We start from the raw sequence: 19,121 nt of genomic DNA, 5'->3' as shown, positions 1-19,121 counted from the left end.
ATTCAAGATGTGTACTGTCAGTTCGGGAAATGAATTGATATGGGATGGGTACTGGTTATAGGTTCGGACGATGAATTGATATTGGATGGGTACTGATTATGTGTTCAGACGGTAAATTGACATCAGATGGGTATGAATTGAACATTCGAACAATGAATTGTTGTTTGAATTTTGCACATCATGATTACTGAAAGTTGGAAGCCCAACACTTACAACACTCGCTCACACTGAAGTCTCGATATGATTTTATTTCGCTTTTCGCACCTTTTATGTGAAATAAACGACCACCGACTCCGCTCCAGCCTGCTCCGTGGCCGGTCCACGGGGTTGTAGGCCCGTATTTATGCATCGACATTCTTATTAAAGATTTTTTGAGAAAGCAACTATAAGTGTCCGTGTAAATTGATAAAGTCTTGAATGAATAACCCCTATTTTTCGATATAACTGAAATGTAGATGGAATGACCAAGCTCGATTACATAAAGGGTTGAAAAGGTATAACCCGTAGAAATATTGCCAATATGAAGGGTCGAATTTTAGTTGTGTATTTTTCCTTTTTATACAGCCAAAGGCAACCGCTGAAGATCCAGGTATTTAGCCCACACTTTATATGCTACCTGTATAAGAAAAATCACACTAGCGGTCCACCTGGGCTTAAACGCCCCGGTTGGCAGTGACTGCATCCTGTGGAAATAGGCCGAGTACGCAGTAAGTAAAAACCTTTCTGGGTTTATGCGCGCGAGTGCATATCAATGTAGCATGCTCTCCCCTCCCTTCTTTTCCCTCTCTCTGCAGGTCACCTCGGAAATGCCGACGAAAATGGTGATCCAGCGGACGAAGAGACGGGAAAAAGAGTCTGATTATAGTACCTGACCGCGACAAACCCCGAATAAAACAAAAAAAAAGAATAATGTACACGCATGATTAAGCATTCTTACGTTTTAAACTAAGTAGGGAAAAGTTTAGGGTATTTCGAGGTAGGGGTTACACAAGTATCCCCCGCCGAGAGGACTAGGGATATTGCCAATATTTGAAAACCTACTACCGCCTTTTTCGCATCCACATAGGCATATAACTAAAAGCTGCCCCCTTGCTCTCCAATTGACACCAACTGTTGTCTCAGCCTGGAAACGCACTTGCTAAAAATGACTAGGATAAACCACCGTGAGCATTAACCCGACCAGGTTAGTACGTGACCAATTGCCAACGGCGTGAGTGTGTACAAAGAAAGCCACTAGTGAAGACAGCGAACGATAAAAGAGAAGAGCAAAAGGTAAAAAGAGCTTAGGATGTTAAGAGGCGCACAAACGTACAGGAAAAGATAATTTTGGCCAATAACTGTTTTATGTCTTGTCTTGGATCTTTGTGTGTGATACATGTGCTGTCTCCCCGTCTGAATTTGTGTGTACATGATGCATGAATATACGTCATCCCTCTGCCTGTGTTTTTGTGTTACTTAACCCTTGTTGTTCTGTGTTGTGCGCGCACTGAACGGCCCATTATTGTACACGTCTCTCTCGCTCTCTCTATGTCATACGTGTACTGAATGGACCATTTAGGGTGCGCTCGCTCGCTCTCTCTCTCTCTCGCTCTCTCTCTCTCGCTCTCTCTCTCTCTAAAGCCCTCCCCCCCCCCCTATGCCAGGACATTGTGCCCCTCCGGCACAAAACGTAATTGGGTTCCCTCGAACGCAAAGGTGTTCAGCAAAATTGACCAAACCCAAAACGATTGAGACTTGCCATATTATTACCTCTCCCTTCTGCAAACAATAGAACCCGAGTTGGAAATGAAAGAAAGGACGGGTAAGACGACGGATGTCCCCTAATCTGGCCTTTTATAAGGGAACTATAGCGTCAATGGTCTTCTGTCTCTCAGCTCGTTAGAAAATGCGATCCCCAATGCCTCTATTGCCCCACCCCCTTGCACCTAAGCATGGATGTCCAGAGTACCCCACTTCTCCCGATCGACCCCAGCTCCCTGTCCAAACGTCCCCATTCCCCCGATTAACCCCAGCTTCATGTCATCTACCCTCGAAAGCGAAATTAATGACTCCGATTAACGTTCACTCCCCAAGAAGGGCATGTCTTACGTCCACCCCCTTTCTTCATGACAATAACGCCCCACATACAAGAGTTAGCCAACCCCGAAGGGAAATGTAAGATTGTCGATACTTGGGTTACAGGGAAGAACGAGTCTCTACATAAGGACTCGACTTTGAATTGTCTATAATGTTGCACTGTGTGTAAAGGTCCAATTTCTCTCCACGAACGCCACGAATGAGCACTGTACATTGATGAATTCCATGAGCAATGCACTCCTACAGTCTCCATAAATAACGACCTCTGACTGTGACCGATGAACTTATCCCCCACCTACACAGGATTGGGGACGGAATTAAGATGTATAAATGTCTTCTCCTGCCAGTTGTTCTAAAAACTTGTTTTCTACTCATTTAAAGATATAATAACCGGAGGAGAGGAGCTGGACGCGACGCACAGCCTGGCCACAGATCATGAAGCACACGTGACCGCAACCAAAGGTGGAGCCGCAGAGCAACGAGACGCGGGACGAGGCACCACTCTCAATCTCGGCAGATGAAAGAATGAAGGGCTGTCTTGAAGCCCTCGACTTGCTGACCCACTTGTGCCTGAAAGTCCCCGCCCCCTTTTTCGAGTCCGACTGTTGGGCTTGCTTGCTCATCATCCTTTGCTCCCTTGGTCCCTTGGTGTGTTTGAAGATCTGGCCCCACTCCGCCCTCTCTTCCCTCGGTTATTCAACGAACTTTTTCATATAAACTTTGACTATGGACTGAGATTTTGCCACGGAAAAACATAAAGACACGCAAGTGCCCAGCATGAGGCACACCTAAGAAAATGAGTTAGGAAACAGGACTGTGATCTGACAGCAGAGGACTCGCACCCTGCAACGCGTAGGGATGATTCCGAGCTGGATTTATAGCTCCACCGCCGGTGCTCAAAAGCGCCAACGAAAAGAAAAACGGACTAACAGAGTCTACCAGTGGTGGCTCGTCGTTGAAAAAGACATTTTCGCTAAAGACCCCCCCCTTCCAGAACTTTCTACTCACCCCTTGACTAGTTGTTTACATCGAATTGCATTTCTCCCTCAATTTTATTGCTTACAAAAATGTTTCATCGATCACTCAAGCCCAAAGGTCACATACGGCACCTTTTACTGTATATTGATGTCGTCGAAGAAAAAGTCCCTTTAAACCCTGACTAAATATTATGCCCATCTTCAGGCTTGTATTTAGAACTCAACAAATGTAAAGTAACATGTATTATATTTTGCCTATCACATCGACTGTGTAGAAATTGAACGTGCTTATGTAAAAAGTGGCGACTGTTAAAAATAGCAATATGTATGTACATAAGCGGCGTTCATTTATGTTCACAGTACCCCTTGGTGTAAACAGAATAGGTACCGCTAAAACTCTGACTGTGTTGTCCCACTAGCATAGACCCATGCACACACGTACACGACAGCCATTTTAGGTATCATGGTCTCTCAGTTTGCGGTCGATCGCCAGCGCCCCTTCCCTGACCCTGCAAGCTTCCCCATGCCCCTGACTGCCCCCTCCCCCACATGCGCGAGTCATGAGCTCTCCCCTCCCGCATGACTCTGTCCCTAAAGAATCGCACCCCGCGCCTGACCAACACCTCCTGTCCCTCCATGAATACCCCTCCTTCGATGACCTCTTCCTCTGAGCCTGAATGTCTGCACGGACCGCTGGTCATCCCTTAGCCTGAGGATACAGTTCATTGTCCACTACTGTATGCACTCGTCTCTCTCTTGAAAGGAGCCACTATTGATCATGACCACCCCCACCCCTGAGATTCGATCAGGAGCACACATTCCAATGGAATCAGCAGAACACTCAGCCGCATGACAGCCCCCTCCTATTGCATGGAGAATAAGGGCCTACTGTAGCCATGTGTTGGAATACCCCCATACTTTACAATGCCTTGATTATAATGACGGATGTGTGTGTGTCATAAACCTGTGTATAAAAGACGAAGCCTCAGAGAAACTTGTTAGAGCACCTCCCGAAGACACCTTGCGAGTGTCCCAAAGGACATGCTCTCCTCATGAGTAATAAACCTTTTTCCTTGTCTTCCTACTTCCAGTGCCCGTCTCTTTATTTGGTAACTACTCAAGAAGGAAACAAAGAGTCGCCCTGCACCAGCAGCCTGGGCATCGGGTGCGATCGGTGCTGACCCTCTTTTTACAAGCCTTTCCGTCCAGTTTCAGCAGCCACCATGGCACGTTGGGTCAGTGGGTTATGTCTGAAGCAAGTATTGACATATCTGTTTATGGTGCACACACCACCAGAGGGGCTATGGCTTCTAAAGCTTATGTTCTAGGGTCACGTTTAGAGGACATTCTGAAAGCTGCAGATTCAGTCCGAGGACCAATGTTAAAAGTGTTTTAATATAAACCTATCACGCATGTCTCTTCTGTTGTTGGTCAGCTTTGAACCAGCATAATCTGAGCTTCCAGTCCTGCCATAGAATACAACATTTTCCAGCTATCGCAACAAGAATTTTAGATTCTATTAAGGACACGGAGGCGAGGATTATCCCACCCATTGGGACAGGTAAGATGCCAACTGTCCTGTTGCTATACATTAGACTATGCAATGTTATTTGCCCCAAGATATCAGACCTTTGGAGTTCCTTATTTTCTAACTTGTTTCTGATTCAGGAACGGATTCCAAACAGACTTAAATCTACGGTGGTTAATGGGATGGATTTCCTCGTCGTTGGAGGATACCTGTTGTATTCAGGATGCTGGTGACTTACTCTCCGTTGAGAGTTGGATCTGCAGTTTTTTACTCTCCGTTGAGAATCAAGACTGTTGGTTTTTCGGGACACTTTAAGGACTGTTTTTGCAAAGAAAGAGGAAGCCAAGATGGGGCCTCATTTTGTATGTTAACCTCTCATGTTATTGGTTGATTGAGGCGTGGTTCAAAGCCTAATGGGAAATAAAGGTTTTGTGTAATTTTTACTTTTTATTCTCATTGGCTGCTGTGGAGTCGTAAAGAAATATAGCAAGCATAACCCTCGCCTCCTTGTCCTTAATAGAATCTAAAAGTGTCGCGATAGGTTGAAAATGTTGTATTCCTTCAGGTTTAGGACCAGGGGAACATACAGATGGGCTGGAAGGAGGGGAGTTTAAGGATGGCTATTTGTTGTTAGGTAAGGATATTAAATATAATGAAATGTTTGTGCTAATCAAATGCAAAATGAAAGAAAGCAGTTATTTGTTTGTTTTTAGACGATAGTGCGTATGCCCTACATCCATGTATTTTGACATATCTATCCCCCACAACCCAAAATTAAAAGTGATCCACAGCACATGGTCGCACAAGGGGTGTAATTGAGAGGACATTTGGCTTGCTGAAACCTCGTTTCCGGTGCCTATAAAAAAGTGGTCTTGCCTTACAGAATTGCTTGAGACACCGTGTGCAACATTGTGGCAACCAGGAGAGGCCTATATATCATTGTGACTGACTCAGACAAGATACTGAGCCACTTGTTCAGCAGCCAACAGAGGACAGTAGTGCGAGGGGGGGGGGGGGGGGGAGTGACAGATGGGACCACATTTATTTCATTTATTTGTTCAAAAACAAATTGTTAACTTTCATTGAAATTGTACATAATGTCCAAATCCAATGTTGGTTACATCACCGAAAATGAATACCGAGCACTATTGTGACTTCCAGTACTGTGCCCTTCACTGCTTCTTGCGGTGGAGCCCCAAATGGGTTGTGCTCATATGTTGTGAAGCAGTAGTAGAGCTGCTGCATCACAGTGCCATGCATCTGTTGCAGAGATGCTGCTGACACTGGAGAGGTCCTCACCATCTGTAGTGCCTCGAATGCCCCAAGCCCCTTGAGACATCCCCACTGAAGTGGCCCAGTTGCAGATTTACGGTCTCAATAAGGTTGAAGTAGCATGTGCCAATCTACCACTTGAATGGGTTAACCGATCTATTCAGGCTGCAGCACTTCTCTCTACGCCTTTTATTGGCGTTATCCTGTGCCATTTCTAGGCATAGTTTTTCCAAGTGCATTGGGAGGCTGTCCATTTTAGTGTCCATCTTTGCTTGGTTTCCAGCTAATTGATTACAGTATGTGCAGCAAGATATTTCATTTTCCTTCAATAATATGGCCAATTTTTGTTCACTATTTAACTGCTTATGCTGCAGAAGCTGAACTTACACCATGGAACCCTCAAGGACACAAAAATACTGGGTATTTGCAGCGGTACCTTCAGACAACGATGCTAGGTTGCCCTGAGACGACCTATGGCACAGAGTGGTAGCATGCATTTGGACACGCTGTTGTGGCCTCACAACTGGCTGCAGGATTGGACTACGAGGCCGATTTACACGGTCCTCATCCAATGATGGCGGCGGTGGCAAGTATGAAGCACTGCTAGTGTCATGGGTGAAGGTAGACTGTCAATTTCAATAGGATCTTCCACCATCATGTTTGAGTCACCCTCTCCATCCACATATGTGCCATCATTGTCTTACTCAGGTTGATCGGTTTAAACAATCGACTTGCAATTAAATTTGCTACGACGGAAACGTACTTCTTATATTTTGCTATCATTTGTTTAATACCAGTTCTAACACTGAACACGGACCAGGGAGTGAATTTACTATATGTCCCATAATGCACTATGAGCATTTTACAACTTCTTACTAAAAACTCTGTATTATGTTACCTGATAAATGCAAGTAGAAGACCGTTTTGGGGTAACAGAAGTTAAAATGAAAAACTTATTTTGATATGTTGCAGGTGCTGACATATCAATAGTTGCAAAACCCACAACTGCCTCTGGCTCCAAGGTAGTCTCTACCATCAACTCCAGTAGAGAGGCTGCATCTGATGCCTGGGACTGACTCACTAGCTTTGTAACTTTCACCTGGGTGCGCAACCCAAGGTCATACCACATTTTCCGGATTACTTCGATGGAGAGCTATGCGTTACTACAGCACTGAATTTCTGCTGCATCTCCAGCCAAACTCTTTTTTGGAGCCTCCAGGACAGTCATGGATGATTTACCAAACAGGGGTCATGGCTGTTAAAATCTCAAGTTCTTTTTCTGAGAACTTGAAATTTTTTTTTTATTTTGTGATTGCCCATATTGTGATCCTAGTCACAAATCGGTCCCAGATTCTTTAAGGTGGCTGATGACAGCCAGGTTTATTGCTACCTGCTCCGTAAAGCATTACTTTACACAAAGGTGGCATCTGGATAGCAGACTGGAAATGACATTTGGCAAGGAACCAACCCAGACCAGTTCTGAAGCTTAAGACCGTGGATCCACCAATACCCAACTGGAAAAGGAGTAGGAATTGGATCAAACTAGAACAGCTAGTTCCAGTTTAAAATTCATGACCAATAAACGGAGTGCTCCATAGTCCTCTAAGGATTGCTGTGTGATTCAGGTTGGAGTCTGCCGGACAGCCACTCTCCCAGAGGAAAAATGCCTCACTTGACGTCTGGACTTTCTGCTGGGGAGGCAGCGGTTCTGCTTAGTGCTTAGACATTCGCCTGCCTTCTGAGAGAGGGAAGTAGTCCACCTAGCATTGCAAGAGCAGAGATGGTCAAGGAGAAGACCGGCAACTGACTCGCTTCAAAACACATAGTGCCCACACCCTAGGCCCTGCCTTTTTCCTTGTGTGCTACGTGATTCTGTAACCACCAGGATCCACATTCAGACCCCATGATGCAGACAACACAGAACAGCAATTTTCCCGAGTACAAGGCAGACCATGTAGTCAGATTTGTGGTCAAACTACAAACTACTTGGTCTGCCTCCATCCACCCTAGGTGGAGCACAGAAGGCAGCCCTTTAGTAGGCCATTACAGACTCTTAATGCACTGGGGGGGGGGGGGGGGGGGGGGAGATATGCATCGCATCGGACATTGGGAAATGATAGGATGAGTGGAAGCAGAGGAAATAATTTATCTGGGATTCCTTAAATGCTTTTTCTGGTGGTGCGCCATGATTAAGTCTGTCTCACCCATCTAGAAGTGTCTGTTCACTACACAACGCACATACTGCAGAATAGCCCCAAGAAATCAACCCATTTCTAACTCTGAAAGTTACATTATCAACACTTTTGCAACTCTGTCCTTTCTCCATACAAACATTTATGCAATGATCAAATACAGATACCTCAAACACCTCACGCCCTCTTTAAGACGTTAAATTAATTTACTTGTATTCTTCCTTTCAGTTGTCATTATAATAAATTGGTCGCTTTAACTGAGGCAGGAGTACTTACTCATGCGGCTGAACAATGCACAGTGGCTGTCTTTAAATGCAACCTAACACACAGGGGTATGTCATAATATCAATGATGCCAACATGCTGTATGGACTTTCTATACCTTTGTTGCACCCTAACAGTTTCACTTATTAGTGTTCTAGTGGAGAAAAGTGACTCAAACCATACCTTACATTGTCATGTTTACCATTAATACACACATCCACTTTATTGAAAGCCACTTTAAAGCCTGTGTTGTTGTCCCCATCCACCACCTCTACATCTGCTACTAGAGCTGCACCAAAACCAAGACCGAATGCACAGAACAGACATATGGTACAGTCGACCATTTGGCTTTAAAAACATATAGCTTTGCAAGTGATAGAAAACGTATTTCTAGGAACCCGTGGGCATGACCAAATCGTGTGCACTGTAGGTATAAATGTTAGCGCACTGTGTGGGGAATAGTCATGACATGTGGTAACTCTCCCAGGATGGCGGACCATACTAAAACGACTGCCTCGGATAGTTGACAAGCAGATCCATGATTTGGTTAATGTGAAATATTACCAAGACATGGCAAAGATGCACAGTGAACATTTAATTTGTTAGAAGGAGGAAGTGAAATTTACCCCTGAACTTGCAGGCCAACTCAACCTTACAGCAAAAAGCTTTGAGAACAGGCTATGCTCATCAACTGAAACCTTCACTCTAAAACAGAAAACCGAGGTGTTATAAATCGGGACTCTAGTTGGCAGAAGTTAAGCACCCTGTCCAAGTAGGGTCGCAATTCTAGCCAGGGTAAGTCAGTCCCATTTAAATCAGCCCATGCTCACCCACTGGGAGCTTGGGATAGAGGAGTCCGGCTTAACACAAGAGGCAATGTGTAAACCAGTTGTGCATACAGTAACAGTGAAAACACCACACACAAAAAAGACTCCACAATGAGGTTTGAAAAATAATTTACTTTTCAAAACAAGTTGAAAACTATAGGAATCAAATAAAAGCATCCCAAGTGTTATTTGTTAGGGGGAGGTGAAAGCAGTGCTTTGTGTGAGGCCAGGCACCTATCTATTCAGGTATGCATCTAAGCTCCTCCCCTTACTTTTGCCCGGGAAGACCCATCAGTACGCAGATGCAGCTAAGTGTCCTGTGCTTGTGGCTGTAGAGCGGGAATGCACAAGGTGTAGCTATCACACCACCCCAGACATGTATTGGAGACAGGCTGTAAGGCACACAAGAAATGTCCACTTTCTAAAAGTGGGATTTTAGATTAATAATACCATATCAAACGTTATCACTAGATGATTTGTCATTACCAATCCAATGACAAAACAAACAGCTACTTCTTTGCGATAAGGAATTACACTTACAACAGGTAATTAAGGAATTCTCAATGTTAGCCTATGGAAGGAGCACAGAAGTGAACCCGAACTTAGGTGGCTGTCACTACCAGGACATGTAAAACAAAAAAGGTACATGTCCTCCTGTTTACTTGCACAGCACCCTGCCCTTAGGGCTATCTGTGGCCTACCTTAGGGGTGACTAATATGTAAATGAAAGGGGCTTGACAAGTAGTTGGAGATGCCAAGTTGAGGTGGCTGTAAACAGCATCCACAGGCCCTGCAGTGGTTGGCCTGAGTTAGGTTTGAAAGGCTACTTCTGTGGGTGGTACAATCAGTGCTGCAGGCTCACTAGTAGTATTTGGTTTACAGGCCCTGGATATATGGTACACCACTTTACTAGGGACTTAAGTGAACCAAATATACCAATCATGGAGAAACCAATTGTCTCATTCTAGATAAGAGCACATGCACTTTAGGACTTCACGAATGGATCAACAAATGCATAGACAGGCTTGCCCCCCTCCGTAACCCCGACAGACAGTGCCCCAGGAAGGCCGCCTGGCTCACCGCTGACCTCCAAGAATCCAGACGTACCAGCAGAAGTCTTGAGAAGATATGGAGAAACACTGGCAGAAACCAAAGAATCAGACTCCGGTCCTTCCTCTCTAAACCCACAGAAATCACATGCAGAATGACCCAGGGATCGTCGCTCATGCTCTTCAACATCTACATTGCCCCCCTCACCGCCATCGTCAGACAACACTGTCTCAGCTTAACATCCTACGCAGACGACACCCAGCTCACCCTCTCCCTCACCAAGGAGCCCCTCATCCCAGCCTCCGCTTCCAGTAAGGAATGAAGGACATTGCATCCTGGATGAGTAGCAGCTGTCTGAAGCCAAACTCGGAGATGACAGAAGTCCCCGAACCCTCCCACATTTCATGGGACAACACCTGGTGGCCCATAGCTCTCTGCAGCACCCCTTGGACCATGCCCCGAGCCTCTGCATCATACTCTACTCCTCCCTCACTATGAACCGACCGATAAACACCATTGCCTCCACCTGCTTCAACACCCTCTGCATCCTTAGTAAGACCTTCAAATGGATCCCCCCGATTCCAGAAAGATGGTCACCCACTCACAACCTGCAGACTGGACTATGGAAATGCCCTCTACGCCTGAATCAACATATCCCTGCCCTGCAAGCTCCAGGCCATACAGAAGACCGCAGCCAGACTGGTCCTCTGCATCCCTTGACATAAACACATCACCCAACACCTGCAACACCTCCATTGGCTCCCCATCGAGAAGAGTCACCTTCAAGATACTCACCCACGCCTACAAATGCCTTCACGACTCCAGACCCCAATATCTCCCCAAAAGAATCTCCTTCCACGTACCCTCCGATCCTCTGACCTCACCTAAACCCTGTGCATACGCATTGTCAGACAGGTGGAAGAGCCTTCACCGTGGCAAAGACCTGGAACGAGCTACCAATCAAAATCAGACGCACCCCCACTCTGCACACCTTCAAGAAAATCCTCAAGACCAGACTTCGACTGACAGAGCTGCCCCCGCGCCTTTGGAACCTCATGGGTGAGTTGCGCTTTTCACAATTCCCTGATTGAGTACACACTGGTCAGCAGTGGTAAAGTACTCCGAATCCTAAAGCCAGCAAAAACAAAGCCAAAACAGAGGAGGGACGACAAATCGTTTGAGGTAACCCTGCAAAAAGGGTCAGTTCCAAAACAAGGCAATGCTAAAGTGTTTCTATGAGCATCGCCAAGACCCTTGCATGTCCACACAGGATTAAGTGTATTTTAGCAGTCTAGCATGGAATAAGAGTTTTGGGCGGTGAAAAATCTTCATGAACAAAAAGCAACCAGTGTCCTTTACGGACCTCCAGCACTCAAGTGCATCTGAGCCAGAAAAGAGGAGGAATGGACATATCTTAAGTGAATGAGGCTGTTCAAAACAGATACGATAGATATGTGAAAGGAAGCTCCTGAGATTGTTCTAGACACTGGTACAATGACAGACTCCCCACATCAGAGAGCAACTTCAATGACTGCCAAGAGAATTCTTAAGAGACTGTGGTTCACCTCTGAAGAAAAAGTAGTTAGTAAGATACATTGCTTTCTTCCACAGACGTCCCTTTTAAAATCTTACAAAGGGGCAGCAGCAAGCACACCAAATGCAATCAGTTTTGATTAAAAGTAATTTAAACAACCCGCATTGCTAGTGAAAATAAATACTGTCTACAAAATGGGTTTTGTGAGGCATTAAATAGTTTCATAACACATGCCTGCCAAGTCCAAGTGCTGCAAATATGAGCTGCTACTGTTAACCAACTTAAATAGTACACAGTTTAACAACTGTAGAAGGATGAATGCAGTCAGACTTACCAGGATCTAATGTTTTGAAATGCATATAATCATGTGTCCGCTACAAGACATCCTTCCAGCACTAGATTACCAACATTTTGAGTTTTGCATACATAGGTGCACCACGTAGTTTCCAACAATTCATGCTGGATCACGGTTTCCATGAACAAGGTATGGTACAGTATATCAATTGAGACATCTACCTACCTCAAAGAAGGGTGCAATCATTTTGCATGGCCCACACCACGTAGCTGTAAAGTCAACCACCACCAGTTTGCCACCTGCATTCTTCAAGGCTTCGTTGAATTGATCCTATCAAAAAATAAAAAGTTGGATGAAATAGTTGTTAAATGGAGTTATTTGTTCATCTGAAAGAACAGATGCTTCATTTTCCTACAACTGAGAAGCTTTTAGTCACTCTGCAATTCACATCAATGAACTTACCTTCAACAGCTTAGTCTTAAGAACCACATTCGGGGGAAGATAGAAACTAGACTTGAGAAACTCAAACTTAGATGTTGGTCAAAGTGAAAGCCAAAAAGAAGAAAATCTTGTGATTAATAAAAATAGTTAATTAACCTTGGTACCAAATCCCTAACTTTGAATGGGGCAAAATTCTTACAGATCCTAAAATACAAGAAATTGTACAAATAGACACATTAGGTAGAAATGTACACAAGTAGGAAAAACAAAACCGCTGTTTTAGCGATCAAACTCCTACCAGTAAATAAGAGTAGGATACAGCCAGTCTGGCCTGCACCCCCACACAACCCAAACGAGGCACCAATAGAAGTAACAGGGATTGTGGCATTGGTGGAGCAAATGTTATGAGTCAGGAAGAAAATTGGCTTAAACGCCAAAATACACTCATGTAAGAACATTCATATATCAGAAATTATTAAGAACACGCAAGAAATAAAACCTCTCACGATTAAGCAGTGGATTATGTGAAACACTATCAACACCAGGGCCACTCCACAATCCATAAAGCCATCAGACCACACAGGTGCAATGAACTGAATTAGTGAGGGGTGGGCCTGCCTCACAGTGCCCTTGTCCTCATTTTTGGGCACCACCCCTTAAACACCAAGCTGCCTGAGAGGGTTTGAGGAGGTGGCCAGGAGCTGCAGCACCGTGCTCACCAGCCTATGATCTGTGCGCCCGAGCCCCCAAGCTGGTGTGTACATCCTCTGGTTGTCTCAGTACTGCTGGACCTTACCCGTAGTGCTGTCTTGGGGAGTTTTGGATGGCCCCTCTGCTAACTAGGAGAGAGTTGGGGATTCTAGATCCCACGCCTAAACAGGGTCAGAAGGGAGGGAAAATTGCCACCGGCCGCCCATCACTGCTGCGATGCACAGGTCCAACAGAAAGGCAGAGGCCATTGCATCAGTGGAAGTGAAGAGACTCCACTAAGACTGTACCACTTTGACTCCTCCTGCTGCATCTCGTGGGGGGAGGAGACAGGAAAGGTCCTCGGCCAACACATCGCCAGATCAGAGTAGGGCCTGGGCCACGGTGGTCCGGGGTCCTAAACAATATGCCATATTTATAAGTAAAAAATACAATCATTTTTTGAAGTGGGTGAAATTTAAAGTGCAGAAAATGTTCCATATTATCCACATTTTTTGCCCTTTAAAATTTCTCCCAATAAAAAATGGTTGTATGTTTGCATTAGACATGTGACGGCCATATATGGCAGAACGCATGATGTATGCTACAAGTACATATGACAGACTCATTCTACCATATACATTTCCCATTCAAATGCAAACATGTTCATAAATCCCCGAAGACAACGCTTTCACTGACACGTGGCAGCCCCGTCGGTGTCCTTAGTCAAAGTATTTTGTTCAAACCACAGTCTTTGGTTCTATGGACATTAGGTTTAATGAATGAAACTGGGCGTGGGGGTGTCTGGTAGCATTGCACGATTGGCTTGCTCTTCGGTAGCTCAACGATTAACTGATCAGAAGCAGCTCGCACTACAGAAAAGGTTGGAGACCACTGAACTAAATTATGGCATACAGGAGGTCCACCCAAAATAATCTAGAGTGCTAACCAGTTGGGACAGAAGTAACGCAACCTAGACATCCAGCCAACTGCTGAGAGAACCCCCACCCTATTAAGTAGTTGTGGTGAGAGTAGTGAAAGTGATGAAGGAGCTACAGAAGAAACAGCAGATTCCCAACCCACCTTCTAAACAATGTTTCTCCTAAACACATGCGACACGGATGCGAGACCACAAAAAACAGACATGCTGACACGAGATCTGAAATGGGATGAGGGGCACAGAAAAACAAATTAATCCGCCCTTCTAGGGCATTTGGGTGAAGCCATACACTGACACGATAAAAATGCATATTGGTTGAGCCTTCGGCAGCACTCATGGAATGGCAAGCTTTCACTGGGGCTGCCACTGCCAGTACCCTGAGCCAATCTTTAAACTAAAAAAGAGCAACATACATATGGCAATGTACGTACCATTTATAACACGGTAAAATCTCATACAAAAAAAAAAGCCAAGCAAGAAACTTTTCGCCCCGCCACAATTTAAGCTAGAGTTGCACACATCCATGAAATGCTGTGGGCAGATACCAAAACGTGACAGACTACACGGAAATCCAAAGCTCAAGGGGGCTCCACCAAGCAAAACAGTGGGTGATGAGGGATCACCCAAAGCCAATGTGCTTGGATAAGGTCTGTCACAAAGCCCACTAAAGCGGTCTCTAGCTAGACCAAAATACGCAGAAGCAAAATAAGGAGTATGTATAATTAAAGCAGAGTAAAGGAAAAATAACGTTAAAAAAGACCACCATAAGCATATTTAATAATTAAGCTGAACACTACATCAATAGCTTCGAGCCTCACATGCAGTATAAGGCGGCCACGCCCAAAAGAAGCGCATCTGTTTATCAGGTTACTTCCCAATGAATCAGCATTTATATGCTACAGCATCACTGGTGGCTGCGACAAACTGGCTGCATGTTTTTGCAGTCTTGACCAGAATTTGCTCTGTGCATGTCGTAGAACCAGGCAACACAAAGACAGACGAGAAAGTATTTTTGGTTATTGAAGGTTAGTAGTATTCCATTAGAGGTAATTTGTACTGCCAATTGATGGATGAGTTTTAATTATTACAAATCTCAGCAGGGTCTGCATTCTGAGATTCATAAAAACCCATATACAAAGTTCACAGATCTTGCATCACTCAACTACAGCATCACCCAGCTTGAGTAAATAGGTTTAAAACATTAATATTCGACATCTAGTATTAAAATCAATGTTCATTTTTATCGATAATAACCACCAGGAGAATGAACGAGGTTAGAACCACAAGCACGTTGCTAAGAGATCGTCCACAAAACACGCTGGTATTTTTAGGCGCGCCCTGCGGGTCAAAGTTAAACCCTCCCGCCTCGGGGCAGTTTCGAAACACTCCTTCCCAGGGACAGTTTTGGTAAGAGTACATACACAACTGAGACTAACGCCTGGCTTAAAACACCGGCAGCAGAAGAACCACACTTTAGCTTGAGCTCCGCGCGTTCGTTCTGCTTTGGCAATTTCACTAATATTATAATTCAATTATAATATTGGTGTTAATGAGTGACTTGTTCTGTGAATACCCTCGAAGCACGTGCCAAGCCTTGCCACGCCCTGTTCTTCTAATCTAAGGAATCAAAAGGATGCCAGTTCACTAGACAGAAATGAGGAAGGGCGGATTACAGGCCTGTCCAGTTCTTGTTCTGAAGAAATCTGCCAGGAATGTTAAAGGATGACTTGCACGTCCTTCCGGTACAGTACCACTGGGTAGGAGCAGCCCTCGTGCAAATGCTCAGCGCGTACACCAAACACTGTTAGGTCTTTTGTTTTGCATCATGTGCTTGTATCGGATTTACAAATAAATACCTTTGATATGTTTCCAAAATTACAAACCCCGGAGATTAACGTTCGCGTTGTAAAAAGGGACAGGCAAAGGTTTTTCTTGAAAGGAGTGAGGGGGCAAAGGATGGGTAACTCCAAACTAACAAGTCGGTGGACACACGAAACAATATTTGCACTTGAAAGCTATTGTGCAATGCAACTTTCAGTTCACTAAGGACACACAAGCGGCCATAAGTGGGTAGGCAAGCCAGTTCACTTTGTGAAAACGAGTTTGAATGAGCAAATCGCTTCTAATTATGAGACATACTAGGCAACGTCTTTAACGACTTGTTGTGCAAAGCCTATTTTGGATATGTTTGCACCGCAAGAGGTATGCTGAGAAATCGACCACGAGGGCCTGCTTTTGTTGACATTCTATCTGCAGCAAATATAGAGGGGGATTATATGTTATTATCGTGGGCCGCTCGATCGACAAAGACCTTGAGTTTGACCTGTATTTACGCCATACAATATATTTAAATATTTGGTACGCGTTGCCATTTCTGTACGTTTTAGGTTACCCTTTTACGATTCATAGAAGTACAACATTGTTGATTTTGGGATGATTACGCAAATTTATTTTGTAAAAGAAAACCCGCTATGTTTTGAGATGGATAACACAAACTGGCTGTGTACAAATGTGGCAGTAATCTGCTTACCTGGGTGCATAGTATACTGAGTCACAATGCTCGAGTCAAAAAGCAGATCATTCAAAGGGAATCATTACCTCAATGCAAACTTTCGTTACTCTGTGGGGCGCGATTCACTTTGGAACGATTTAGGAACTCATATTATTTACTTTTATGTTAAGGCTGGTGAGCCACTGTAAGCTCGAGCCAGAAGACTGGTTCTGTTTGAGGTCCTCTTCAAACCTCGAGCTAAACGAGCCGATCTTCCGCGAAGGGATGTTTTCTAGTGGCTATAACTGCCGCCCATACATGTTGAACCAGGTTCGAATGTAAGAGTGCCAAAGATAAAATGTGAATTCAACCAATCACCCATACTCTAAACTCAGCCTCCAAGATTGAAGGCCAAAGCATTAACTATTGATGTCGAACAGTTATGCCCATTTAGTGACTGAACGTTAGCGTAAAGTCTGAAAATCTGGAATCAAGTCCAGCGTATCAAATTGTGACCCTGGGCAAATACTTTATTTCACGTAGCAGGCCTCAGAGCAAGCATACTCTGTTTACTATCACGAGAGCACCTTCAAATTCGTAAGTTCTTGATGTGCGCTGTACAAACATGTCTCCTGTTCGATTTAATAGCCTATACTGCTGATCCATGCATAATAATCTAAACCACATACAACTGATTTGCCTCACTCATAGCAATGACAGCAGTAATGTTCTACGTGCACGTTTAGAAACTAGCACTTAAAATGCACGCCTCATGATGGAGTGACGTAATCTGATGCATTAAGGTGAAATACTTCATCGTATAAATTGAAACACTGCAATGAATGCTGAAGACCCCATATCCTATTCTAACATGCCGTTTGTTGTAGAATTTACATGCCACATATTTTCAAAGCTCGGCTCATGCACGGGCTGAAAGGGCTCTCAGTTAATCTGTTTGCTCTATCATCTCTACTTTTAAGTTGGACAGCACACATTCACCTTGGCTGCCCCGATGTATCCGTATCGCGCAAAAGCGAACTTGCTATTTGATTATTCCTATCATCAGGATAACTATTCGCATATATGAAGTATACAGTAACAGATGGAAAAGGATTCTGCCTGGCCATCAAGAATCCTGCTGTGAGTAGAGCGCTATTGGAGAAAAAAATATATATAATAGGAGGCAGTTTCCAACTTTGGGTTAAACGAAGCACTTCCGCCTCGTGATCTTCTGTCTTAAGAAACACTAGCTCCACCTGACCCCGCGGCACTGCGCGAGGTGTGGCAGATCCTTGAAAGAAAGTGTAATGATGTAATCTACTGTATCCCGTTATACGAAGTTAGTGTGCCAGCAAACATGCTGAACATCACGAGACGGGTGCACCACCGGGGACAAGCTCGTGCTAGCGTGCCTGAGGCCGCCCACTGAGCAACTAACGGTCAACGAGGCCAGCCTCTTTCACAAGGGTGCGGGTGGAAGACAGATAATTTTACACAGAAACACAGGTGTTGAGCACAACTTCACTTTCTGGATGCCCCATTAGGAGAGAAGCCTGCAACCCCATACTTAAATAACTCGCTCCAACACAGAGATAAATTGACTTTTTTTCTGTGCCCGGTCTGGCGAAGTCTGGCGCTGAAGTGCCTAACCTCCTCGGAACGTCTTGCATCAGCAACCCCAAGGGAGCCTCGTGCAACCGCGGGGCTCGGAAGGTGCTGGTTGGCGGAAAACATCCCATGCACACCCATTACCCTGCTTCCACCCGAGACACCTCCTGCACCGGACTCTCCGGTGGCGCGCCCCGCCGAACTCACCAGATTGCAGATGTGGTGCACCATCTTGAATGCAGGCTAGCTGACAGGAGCAAGATGTGATCGCCTCTCAAAGTCCAAGCCCAGTGCGCGCGCCCGCCGTCCTCCGTAGTTTATACGTTTATCGTCCGCCCTCCCTCCCGGGGGCGGGGCTCGCGGATCCTTCAGACTAGGAAGGTCAGTGGTTGGTGCGGGTGGGGCGGCTTCTTCCTGCCCGCGGCGTCCCTGCTGGGCGGAAGTTGCTGCAGGCGCGGCCTGACTGAAGCGTGTTGTAAGAGAGAGATTCCCGCCTCCTCCAAACAGCGAGCGGGAGAGCGCAATGGGGACAGGGAGGGACTGACTCTGTGCATTCTGGGATAGGTGGCGGTCCTGCCCTGCCTTTCGTTTCAGCTGTCGTCCACATAAATAATTCTTGGGTACAGTCCAGTGGCTCTTCTGGGAAATACCGTGATCTCTGAGCACTAAGTGCTGAATCACGGGGGCCCCGCCTCTCCCTTCTCCGGAAAACCCCGGGGCAGTCTGGGTATATGGATTATTACTGATTTTAGGTGCGCGCCTTTCGGCGCGGCAAATTCAGGATACTAGCCAACAGCCGTTTTCCTTCAGACTTTTAAGTAGTCTGGTTTTGCAACACAGAAAAAAATCATAAAAAACAAGCGTTTGTAAAGCGTATATACCTTGGATATCTTGCTTAGGTAAATCTGATTTTTTTGGGGACATTTTATGGATTAGCTGT

General features: G+C 45.1%; 1 protein-coding gene across 1 annotated transcript in view; it reads right to left on the bottom strand.

Moving 5' to 3' along the window:
* Positions 1 to 18,703, bottom strand: part of LOC144818803 (thioredoxin-like) — a 51,765-nt gene extending 33,062 nt beyond the window's left edge. The window contains exons 1-2 of the mRNA XM_078676575.1: positions 18,389 to 18,703; positions 12,240 to 12,344 (exon numbers count right to left, since the gene is read on the bottom strand). Coding sequence (XP_078532701.1) covers positions 12,240 to 12,344; positions 18,389 to 18,412 — 129 coding nt within the window. The 5' untranslated portion in view covers positions 18,413 to 18,703. The remainder of the gene's footprint in view (positions 1 to 12,239; positions 12,345 to 18,388) is intronic.
* Positions 18,704 to 19,121: the final 418 nt, after the last annotated feature.

Source organism: Lissotriton helveticus, chromosome 2_1, assembly GCF_964261635.1.
Source record: "Lissotriton helveticus chromosome 2_1, aLisHel1.1, whole genome shotgun sequence".
In the NCBI taxonomy this organism is placed as follows: Eukaryota; Metazoa; Chordata; class Amphibia; order Caudata; family Salamandridae; genus Lissotriton; species Lissotriton helveticus.
This window is presented reverse-complemented; position numbering and strand designations above follow the sequence as displayed.